We start from the raw sequence: 12,308 nt of genomic DNA, 5'->3' as shown, positions 1-12,308 counted from the left end.
CTGTTACAACAGAGAGTCTATCCTCAAGGAGCTGTCATTTATGTTATTTGTCTCCTCTTATGTACACTCCTTCATGGACTCATTGACAGAGAGGAAACAGAGAGCAGGACACACGACGCACATTGTGTTTCACTGAGTTTATATGATAGAAGAGCCAGGGTATGATATTAAACAAATGACAGGCCTTGCACCTACCACTGTTGACCTTGGCCAAATCCTTTCACTGTTTGAGTTTCTATTTACTCTTCTGTGATGGAAATAATAAATATTACATCATATTATTGTTTGAAGAAAAATAAAATCATGATTCATTTGAAAGCATTATTGAATTATACATAATGTGCTATGAAAATATAAAGTATTATGTAAACTTTTGATTATGCTCTTATAGATGACTTTGTTCATGGGTGATTTAGCAGCAAATTTGCATCCAGGACTGATTTTTTTAGTTACTTATTTGCCCATTTGCCATTTCCCTAACTCCCCAACGGGCTTGTGCTGTGGGTACCCAAATGCATCTTCAGTCTAAGCCACCTGTAACCAGAAAAGTAATTATGTTCAAAATACTCCAACATTTCAATGAAAAAAAAACCTGTTTATAAATTATTTAACATTTTATAACCATCTTATATCCCCCATAAATGTCTTTTTACTTATATATTACAGGAATATAGAGGCATTATTGGAATATAACCTATTCATTTAGAAAATTTGGATTGTAGATGAAAGTATAATGTTCAGTGACTTACAGTGTAAAAGAAAAAATTTAAGTGACATTAGAATTAGATAAAATTTCATAGTTCTTAGTAATGGCACTAAAAGTTTTGGCAGGCAACAAATCTATGAGTATTTCTCTGTAATTTGAGATGCAATTGGAAAAAGCTTTGTAATGCATTTTTGTGCTCTCTGATCCATACCTTTTCTAATTAAAGGACGCAATCCGAAAGTATTGCATATGTTACGGAAGTAGTTAGAACTAACAGCATCTTATCTTTTTAAACAAAAACATGGCTATATGTTATATCTATTTTATGAACTGTTGAGGAATGAAGAAAAAGTTTGCTAGTGTTGTTTTCCTGTTTCTTGCTTTTCTACAGAATAAAATTACTGTTAGTTTGAATGTCATTACTCTAACCACAGGATATAGCTTTTGACATTAAGTTTGACAAAGAACAACAATGAAATCACTTTAAGGAAATATATAAACATATTTATAGATGCTGAATGGACAATAAAAATAGTTTAGGGCTTAAAAGTGAAGAGAGAAAAGGAAAGAAACTAATTCCAAAGAGGTTTGGAAATGAACAGTGACAGCTATAATGTCAGAATTCAGGATATTGGACCAGACTAAAAGACAGGAGATCCTGAAGAAGGACGTAGCACTCTTGTCAACAAACAATTCTTTAATTTATGATCTCATTCCAGAACAGGAGAAAAGGGAATATTGGGGGCCTGTATTTTTTCATCATTGGCAGGTTGTTTTATAGCAGCAAATTTTTCTTGCCAATATAACTGGCAGGACCATTCATATACATGTTGTTTTTCTTTATGCCCTCAAGTTTTATGTTTAATGAGTAGGAGATACAAATTGCTTATGATGGTTGCTTTCTTCTCCACTCATTAAAATATCTTATGATGTTATTCCTGGTATGCATTGCATGTACAATCTTACATAGTGAATCCAGATTCTGGTTCATCACTTTTTTTTCTTTTTACAACATACGTACAATATCAAGGAGCCAAGGGAATCATTGTTACTTGGGTTGTGTATTTGATTCCAGGGCTATTCACTGAGTATTTACTGTGTGCCAGGTACTGTGTGGTTGTGAAGGATATAGTGGTGTGCTTGTTTCTGGTAATCTAGCATCAGAATTAAATGATAGGCAATGAGTGGTCAATCCTAAATGTTACTGAGCTTTTCAATGACAAATTATGCTGTCTTGCCAGCTTTTGTTATGGAAATATGATTTGTGTGTACTTGTTTCAACTTAAATTATAGGACTGTTTTACTTCAGTCTTGAAAATAGCAAATAAATGATAAATGAGCTACAGCCAGTCATGACATGGGCAAGACCATAATAATTTTCTCCATAGCAGAACTGCCTAATAAATCTTAATATTGAATAATCAGCAAATGAAAGAGGCAGACTTTACTTACACAACAACTTATGCCAATCCCTCTAAAATTAAAGCAAAACCAATTAAAAACAAAATTTTACCATATGGCAACTGAAACAATAGAGGTGAAATTTCCTTATTAAGTATTTCTTCGAGAGAAATGTCACTCACAAAGAAGTTAGGATATTTGCCCTCAAGAATAAGACTGTGAATGAGTTCATGTAAACGAAGATCGAAGTTCTGTAAGAGTGTATGTTATGCTTTTGAATATGAATATTTCCATTTATTCTCAAGATTATGTAAATTAAGTATAGATATTGTATTTAGAGCTATTTCAAGGCACCAAATTAGTTCTAAGAAACCATTTGTTGGCTAGCAATTGAAAAATGTGCACTATGCTATGACTTCCCATTCCGTCTCCAACCTTTATTCAAATGAACCTCACATCCAAACTGTTGAGACCATCAATTCATCTTTCAGGTGCTTAGTTATACCTCTTCTAGTTGTCAGTGTGAACACAGGATTGTTAGTAAAAGTAGTCAAAGCAACAAGTGCATCTCTTAGAGAAAGCTTTCAGCTGGCTTGATTGTGGCATGCAGTCTGGTAAACACTGCAGGTGCACAAGAAAGAGTAATAGAGGAAGGTGACAAATTATGACCATAAAGTAGTGGCTTCCAAGGACTCCTAGCAATATGGTTAAAAAGAAAACTGTGTAATTTACTGAGATGAGAATCTAAAAAATGATAGCCCTGTTTACAACTTTCTAATTTTGTACATATATATATATATATATACCTGTTTTTTGCTCCAATATGTGAGATTATTAAAGCTTATAAGAGGTCAGTGAAGAGCAATGAGTGTGGTTTGGCTAAAGGCATATGAGCTTAGGTCAGAGCACAAAGATCCCAGTCAAATGTAATTACTCAAATGTATTTTTTGTTTGCTTTTGTAATTTTCCTAGAGTTTTAAATTTATTATTATGCATAATATCTGACCTCTGCCCCATACCTTGCTGAAACAGCCTTTGTTTTCATCCTTTGTATTGATGTCATTTAAAAAATTTGCATTATGAACCCATTCTTCAACATCTTTCCCTTTTTCTTGTTAGTCCTTTTTTTTTTTTTCTTTAGGATATAAGCAAATTGTATCTAATGAGACACACGTATAATAAGAGAAAGATGATGCAGCTTGCTGAGGTTCATGACCAGGTTCCCATTTCTCAGAATTTTTACTGACTTATATTGATCAGTACCTTAAAGGTAATAGTGGGATCTAGTTTGAGAAATTCATAATACATTTGAGAATCTCAGTTTAGTTTTAAAAGGTATGTGGAAGCAGTTAAGAATTTCAGAGAAGACCAAATCTGGTGGCTCATTATTTCTATCAGTCTTCTGATAGCAGGTTTTTTCCATGTTAGTATCAAATATTGAGAAGGGGGAGGGAGAGAAGTTGCTTCAGTATGGATTCTAAGACCATTAATTGGAATAATAACATTCCCTTCTAATGCCAAACCTCCTAAGACTGACAAGCTACAGAAGAATCTTAGACCTCGTGGTTTGAATGGCAGAGTAGCTCCTTCTGGGATCAATTCTTTGTGATGCATGAAAAGCTAGACTATTATGTTACAGAACAGTATAAGCTATAATATTTATAAGTGAGATTAACCAAGCTATTTAAAAGTTTGCTGTGTATGGTTGCAGATCTGCCTTTCAAACGGGAATACTAGTGTTCTTAATTACGAATTTTGCATTTCCTATGTCTATAGTTTGGAGTGGTATGTTCATTCAATCTTAGTTTGATTAACGTTCACCTTATTTTTTCCAAGTGTGTTTTAAAACTTACAGTATGATTATTTAACAACTAATTATTTTAGAGAAATGGGTTTGTTTAAAAATCATGTAATGTTCAATAAAGCCAGTATGAGTGAAAAATTATTTACTTTCAGTTTGGAAGAGGTGAATAAAAAGTTCTTGGCCAATACCGTACCATTAATCTATTCTCTTTTCTCCTTTCTCTCTTTACTTCTCTCTCTCCAATAGAAGTGGAACAAAAAGGTAATTAAATACCTTTCATATAAATTATATACTATTTATAGGCTAAGTTATTTAACAGTTTAACATATAGTAAAAATAATTTTGTTATTAATTCTTATCTATTTTATGAAAATTTATTTACTACTTCTGCTGCTCAACTTCACTTTAGTCTGTTTTACTGACTAGTGCTGGTTTGATCCTTTTATCCTAAAGCAGTTTAATATTGTAAAATTTTCAATACTGTGTCTTATTCCTCTTTATTTCTAAATACATAGTTAAAAATCCATAGGATGCTGATAGTTATTGCTCTAGATGTATTTCTCCTTCTATACCAGGTAATTTTCCATAGCTCTGGTGTGGTTTCCCCTGTTCTTACAGTTTTTAATTATTGGGGGAAAAGGAGAGAGAGTTTTCTCAAATACCCTAAAGTGAATTACTTAAATAGCCCAAGTACTGATGATTAACTTTAATATCCAGGATATATGCATTTTTGACAATAAAGGGTATCTACTGGATTAAAATTCTTGAGAGATACCTATAGTTATCGAAATTATTGTTTGTAAATTGATGATAACCCTATATCTTTGCTATGAAAGGTTTTGGTAGTCAGCTTCCACCCTACCGCCACCACCAGACTTCATTTCTTCAAGAGTAATCCCCTGAGCACTTTAGTAATGTACTTTCCTTTCCAATCTTCTCCAAAATCTGGCTGAGTGTCATCTTAGGTTCTTTTCCATTGGATGTGCACTTAGAGTTACTGTTGAGAAGCTAAATACTAATTCTGAAGCAATAATCCTGTAATCATTAAAAAATGGGTCAACCTACAAATTCCCTGTGATTTCCTAATTTTTCCACCCACTACACTTCTAATCATTTCAAACATAACAATGGACTGCATGATTTTTCAATGTGTTTGCTTTGTAAATATATTAGAGCAGTGTTTCCCATAGCAAGTTCAGCAAAACAATGCACTCCAAGAAAGGTTTCAGAATTATCAAATTAGTTTGTGAAATTTGCCCAGCCCCTCCCTGCTTCTGCCTTTGAGATTCACAAATGTATGTAAGCTATTAGAATCTCTGTCACAACGTGGTTTGATGTGATCTTTCTTAAACAAATGTGGCAAAGGACCTCTTTTTTCCTTCCTGTGTGACATCCAACCATCCCACTTCAAATAGATGCTTCCAGGCCACCCTCTGGGAAACATTGCTGTACAGCCCCTTCATCAGATTAATCAGCTGTGCTTTCTCACCACCACTTACACAGTATGCTACTGAGTCATACTAAAAATCGAGGAAATCAAATGATTCCTCCCCATGTTCATTCTGAAGTATGAGCAGCAAAATATGATAGCAAGTAATCTTGTTTTTTTAATGCTCTTCTCATGTAACAGTAAAAGGTACATGTTTTTAAGTTCCAATACCACTGTATTTAACAGGACATTTTTAACTGATTAAAATCTAGATCTTGGGTTCTTTTCTGTAACCTTTTGTCTTTTCTTCTTTCCTTATTCCTCTTTCCTCTCTTTTTCTTCCTTTCTCTTTTTCCTTCCAGTATCCATCCATCACTCATTTTAATTGTGTGGGTTGCATGCTCTGTGTGTGTTGTAGCAACTATGAGAGCCTTTATGTTAGAAGATTCAGTGACCTGTAACACAGGACTTTTCTTTTCCTTGATAAAAAAACACAGAGAAAAAATATATATAGGCTATTCACCTATTTCTTAATTCAGCTATTTAATAGCTAATTTCATGAGAAATTTTTACACCAAATAAGTTATATTCTTCAGTGAACTAATAAAAACATTGTGTATAAACTTTTGTGCTTGTTATGTCTATAGAACGCATAGACATATGTTGTCACACCTGATACATATATCCAAAAGTATGTAGCTCGTATTTTCAAAGGTAAAATATACAGGAAAGTACAGCTGCTTAGAAAAGTCTAATTTTTTTCAGCAAATGAAAACACAATATTTTGGGAAAAAAAGTTACAATTGATGTGCAAGAATACTTTGTGGTCTCAAGATAATATAGCAAAATAAGTGGTGGCGGGTATCTTTTGTTAGAGTTGCATCCCATTTGGTGACAAATAAAAATATCTGTCAAAATGTAAATTAATACATTTGTTATTTTAACTCTTTCCCTTCCAACAGTTTTTCTTTGTCCTGGACTACTAAAAGGAGTGTACCAGAGTGAACATTTGTTTGAGTCCGACCACCAGTCTGGGGCATGGTGCAAAGACCCTTTGCAGGCTTCTGACAAGATTTATTACATGCCCTGGACGCCCTACAGAACTGACACCCTCACTGAGTACTCATCCAAGGATGATTTCATCGCTGGGAGACCAACGACAACCTACAAACTCCCTCATAGGGTGGATGGCACAGGATTTGTAGTGTACGATGGAGCTTTGTTCTTCAACAAGGAGCGCACCAGAAACATTGTAAAGTTTGACTTGCGGACTAGGATCAAGAGTGGAGAGGCTATCATAGCCAATGCCAATTACCACGATACCTCCCCTTACCGATGGGGAGGCAAATCTGACATAGACCTCGCAGTGGACGAGAATGGGCTATGGGTGATCTATGCAACAGAACAAAACAATGGCAGAATTGTCATTAGTCAGTTGAACCCTTACACCCTACGGATTGAAGGGACATGGGATACTGCGTATGATAAGAGATCAGCTTCCAATGCCTTTATGATTTGTGGAATTCTGTACGTGGTCAAATCTGTATATGAGGATGATGACAATGAGGCCACCGGAAATAAGATTGACTACATTTACAACACCGACCAGAGCAAGGATAGCTTGGTGGATGTGCCCTTCCCCAATTCATACCAGTACATAGCCGCTGTGGATTACAATCCCAGGGACAACCTACTTTATGTGTGGAATAACTACCACGTCGTGAAATACTCTTTGGATTTTGGACCCCTGGATAGTAGATCAGGTAAGTTTGACTATTGATGGAGACCTATGGGTGAAATGTTTACGGTTTGTTTCCAACAAGTTTGTTGTACATTTGGATTAGACTCTGTTGTCTTCTGATCAGTGTAACTAAAAATTGTGCATTGTTTATTCATCCGTAAGACACTGCTGTGTGGCACAGTGGTTTAAGCTGCTGCTGTGACACCTGCATCCCCTATCAGAGTACTAGTTCTTGAGTTCTGGCTCCTCCACTTCTGATCCCGCCTCCTACTGATGTGTCTGGGAAGGAAGCAGATGATAGCCCAAGTGCTTGGACCTTTGCTACCCACTGAGGAGACTGGGATGGAATTCCTGGCTCCTGAGCTTAGTCTGGTCCAGCCCTACTTTTGTGGGATTTGAGGAATGAACTAGTGGATGGGACATCTGTCTCTTTCTCTGTCTCCCTGCCTTCCAGATAAATAAATACATCTTTAAAAAGGTGTAACCCTTAGAAGCGGACTCCTCTCTTTGGTGTGGCTTCTCTCCAGTCTGTGGCCCTTATGCTTTGAAGCACATCTGCCCTTATCAGCTGGTTAGTTCTTTACAGAAGCACACAGAAACTTTGCTTTAAGTAGAAAGTGTTCCATTCTAATTAATTGTGAAGTGCCCTCAGCTGTGCTCTCCACTTGGCTTGATGTCCTGATTCAGACGCCCTGCACCACTGTCTCCACTGCAAGACGAGTGTAAGATTGGACCGCCACATCCGGGAGTATGGTCAGTTAGAGAGTACATGATGTAGAGTAAAACTAACTGAAATATAGGGGAAAAAATGTTGAAAGGTACAGAGAAAAATAGATGTCAATTTTGTGAGAAATGACAGTGGAAACATAGTTTTGAGTAAGAATGAGATGATCTTTAATTCCAATGCCTTAAAAGTGTCCTTTTCCCTTTTAGAACATACTGTTTCCTTTAGTGCTGTTTGAAGACAGAGCCAAAAATAGCCTTAATTTTTTTTTCATTTTTGTTTATGCAAATGAGCAGGCTTATTCTAATTCAAAAGCTAGGTTGCATTACAAGACATACTAGTGGTTTTTTTTGTTTTTGTTTTTGTTTTTGTTTTTGTTTTTTGACAGGCAGAGTTAAACAGTGAGAGGGAGAGACAGAGAGAGAGAAAGGTCTTCCTTCCATTGGTTCACTCCCCAAATGGCCACTACGGCCAGTGCTGCGCTGATCCAAAGCCAGGAGCCAGGTGCTTCCTCCTGGTCTCCCATGCGGGTGCAGAGCCCAAGCACCTGGGCCATTCTCCACTGCCCTCCCAGGCCACAGCAGAGAGCTGGCCTGGAAGAGGAGCAACCGGGACAGAATCTGGCGCCCCAACCGGGACTAGAACCTGGTGTGCAGGTGCCACAGGTGGAGGATTAGCCTAGTGAGCTAAAGTATAATGGACAACTAAGATATTGAGTCTGAATTTTGATAGTAATTGACAATTTAAAGTAAATTGTGTCTATCATTCAGAGTTTTCTTGTTAATATTTCTTATGTTCTGCATGGTTGTTCTACACCATGCTTTTACCAGCTTTCTGCAGTCTGCTTTCTGACCTAAACCATCTCATTAACAGAACTAGATTCTGAGTTTCTTAAGCCAGTGGCCTTGCCTTACCTGTATTTTGATTATATCCTTATCTGGGATAAGGACTCCAGTGTAATATATTGCAAATATACAGATAAGGTTTAATGACTGTTGAGTGAATGAGTTTCCACTTTTTATTCAGCAAGAATGACAAAATAAGTGACATTTTCTCTAATTTTCAAGAAGCTTCAGTCAGAGTGATAGCACTTCTTTCCATAGTCAGCAGCCATAATATTATATGGAAGGAAAAACCTAAATATGGAACAATAAGCAAAGCAAATTCTCTTTACTAAGTCCTAAGTGATCTTCTAGACTAACAGCGTTATCTGCTCACCACTGCATAGGTAAGTTTTTAACCCGGTGTCTTCGGTACTTGAAAACATGGGCCAGAATTTATCCTCTCGTCTGTTCTTGGAAGATGGTCATTTTGTGGTTGTGATCTTCTTAATCCAAAATTTGCAGTTTTTCAGCGAAAATTCTGTTTAGGAATGAGTCTTAGCCTTTTGTGATTCTTAAATGGAATGGGAAGTTATTGTTATTTTGCAGTTAATTGTTGAGTAGTGGCAATAGCATAATTTAAATTTTAGTTATTTAAAAATCACAGATTGCATATTATTTTCATTTAGAATAGAGTTAAAATTATTTAGCATTTCAGGGTTTGAGCTGACAAGCTAAAGCAAATGCTTAACTCAGCTTTTATAAATATCCTCAAAGACTAAGAGGTAGCGACAGGGTTTTAGGCTGCTGGTTAAGACATCTATGTTCCATAGCAGAGTACTTAAGGTGATGCGCTGATCCACCTTCCAACACCAGCATCCTGCTAAAGCAGACCCTGGGAGGCAAAGGTGATGGCTCAGAAAAACAGTTTCATCCACACACATGGGAGACCTGGGTTGAATTCCTGACCTATGGTTTTGGCCTAGCTCGTGCTTGATGTTGCAAACATTTGGGGAAAGAACCAGTGGATAGGAATTGTCTGCCTGTCTGCCATTCTCTCTCTGTTTCTCTCTCTCAAATAAGTAAATAATATTTTAAAAAAGTAAAATGAGGACCAGCAATGTGGTGCAGTGGGTTAAAGATTTATTTATTTATTTGATAGTCAGAGATACACAGAGAGAAGAGAGGCAGAGAGAGAGAGAGAGAAAGACACAGAAAGAGAGGTTTTTCATCCGATGGTTAACTCCCCAATTGGCCACAACGGCCGGAGCTGTGCCGATCTGAAGCTGGGAGCCAGGAGTTTCTTTCAGGTCTCCCACATGGGTGCAGGGGCCCAAAGACTTGGGCCATCTTCTGCTGCTTTCCCAGGCCATAGCAGAGAGCTGGATCGGAAGTGGAGCAGCCGGGTCTCGATCCGGTGCCCATGTGGGATGCCTGTGCTTCAGGCCAGGGAATTAACCCGCTGTGCTACAGTGCTGGCCCCTAAACTCACTTATAATGCCAACATCCCATGTCAGAACACAGGTTCCAGTCCTGGCTACTTCACTTCTGATCTAGCTACCTACTAATGTGTGTAGGAAGGCAACACAAGATTGTCCAAGTACCTGGGCTCATGTTACCCCGATTGGAGACATGGGTGGAGTTCTTGTTCATGGCATTGGCCTACCCCAACCCCAGCTTTTGCAATCATTTTGGGAGTGAACTAGTAGATGGAAGATCTGTATCTGTCACTCGCCTTTCAAATGAATAGAAATAAATTTTTAAAAAGAGTAAAATGATACCATGATCTCATATATTTAGGGATTTTCCAAAAAGGTTTCCAGTATACATCAGTAGAGCATGAATGTGTATTTATGTTTATAACAATAATATACTGTATATAACTCATGTACAAGGGGTATCAAAAAAGTTTATAGAAACTGTATATTACATAAGTGCATAGATCTTAATATCTTTTTGCACTAAAATAAACTTAACTTTTAATTTCATTTTCTCATGAATTTTTCAAGGTACCCTTCTGTTTTTAGAGAGAGAGAGAATATGAATTATTGTATGCTTGACATAATGAAAATTTTACCACTCTATTTTTTATTTACTTTTTGTTTATGGAAGTTAAAATATGGGCCATAGTGCTGCATGTGGTAGAGCCCATATTTGTTAAAAGAATGTTATTAAAATGGTAACCACTGAGAAATGATGAACTGTAGGTATCACAGGAATTCCAAAGTTAAGCCAAGAGATTCAGTTTTCACCTTTATGAACAATGATAATTAAGACCTTGTCTGTTTTGCAAATAGTGGGATTCATCTGCATTAAATTTGTTCAATATAATCACAAAAAAGCATCAATTTTCATGCACGAATGCTCAAATTAAAATGCTAGTACTTTGGCATGGACTTACTGCAGTTTAACAGTGGAGAGAATAAGTGTAGAAGTAAATTTTATGCATGGTATGTGTGGATATGAGAATTTCAATTAGCATTAATGGAAGCTCTTCATCTTATTCCACACAAACAATTTTAGCTGGGTGTTTTCTTTAGTAAATTACATTGACATTTTTCAAAGAAATTGCCTTTTGTGAATTCTTACTACCATTTTATGTAGTTCTTTTTAAAATTTATTTTAATGTTCCCTTATTTTTATTTGATAGAGAAAGAGAGAGAGGTCTTCCTTCCACTGCATTACTCCCCAAACACCCACAATAGCGGGGCCTGAGGTGGGCCAAAGCCAGGGTCCTGGAATTCCACCTGGATTTTCTCCTTGTGTGGCAGGGACCCAAGTAACTAAGCCATCATCCGTCCCTCCCAGGGTGCAGGGAGCTAGAGTTGGAAGTGGAGCCAGGACTTGAACCCAGGCACTTTCATATGGAATGAGGGCATCCCACTTGGTGTCTTAACCACTGCACCAAATGCCCACCCCCATGTGTTTTCTTATACATGTATGTACAAAAACCTTCCACGTGTTACATGTACCTTAGGCTCAAAAATTAAATGTATGTCTGTAGACCCAACGTGTATTTGTTGTCGCCATCTGTTGGTAGCAGGCTTTTTCTGCCTTGATTTTAACTTTGTTCCAATCAAGAAAAAATCACACTTTCAAAGTTATTTTTTGTTTGTTTGTTTGTTTTCTGTAAATGGACACCTGTGCACCTGTGCTTTGCTTCTGCTCTATATAATTCTTCTGTACTTCAAAAGATGTGGTAGTAGAAGGCAAACGACAAAGATGCTTCTCTTGGGTGTCTCATTGCTCTGTGGTGATGAGCATGAGGTAGGCAGATGCTTCTGAACATGAACTCGAGAGTCCAAGGACTTTTGAATTCTGCCTCTCACCAGTTTGACTGTGGGCAATTCAGTCAGCCTATCGGTCTTGATTTCTTCACTGGAAAATGGAAAAAATAATCACTCAGATTGGTGCTTTTTAAAATTTTTTTAAAATATTTATTTGTTTATTTGAAAGGCAGAGTTACAGAGAGAGAAGTCTTCCTTCTGCTGGTTCACTTGCCAGATGACCATAATGGCTGATGCTGGGTTGGGCCAAAGCCAGGAGCCAGGAGCTTCATCCGGGTCTCCCATACGTGTGGCAGGGACTCAGCACTTGGGCCGTCTTCTGCAGCCTTACCAGGCATATTAGCAAGGAGCTATAGAGGAAGCAGAGAAGCTTGGAACTTGAATCAGCACTACAA

At 37.2% G+C, this 12,308-nt stretch overlaps 1 protein-coding gene across 20 annotated transcripts in view; it reads left to right on the top strand.

Annotated features, from left to right (window-relative positions):
- ADGRL3 (adhesion G protein-coupled receptor L3) overlaps positions 1-12,308 on the top strand; it is an 870,273-nt gene that overhangs the window by 539,706 nt on the left and 318,259 nt on the right. For 19 of the 20 annotated variants that reach the window (XM_051819791.2, XM_051819792.2, XM_051819789.2 and 16 more), the window contains one exon: positions 6,303-7,103. In XM_051819791.2, coding sequence (XP_051675751.2) covers positions 6,303-7,103 — 801 coding nt within the window. Of the gene's footprint in view, positions 1-4,031; positions 4,173-6,302; positions 7,104-12,308 lie in introns of those variants that run through there. The other variant, XM_070048077.1, reaches the window with a different exon arrangement.

This window comes from Oryctolagus cuniculus, chromosome 8 (genome assembly GCF_964237555.1).
Source record: "Oryctolagus cuniculus chromosome 8, mOryCun1.1, whole genome shotgun sequence".
NCBI lineage: Eukaryota > Metazoa > Chordata > Mammalia > Lagomorpha > Leporidae > Oryctolagus > Oryctolagus cuniculus.
This window is presented reverse-complemented; position numbering and strand designations above follow the sequence as displayed.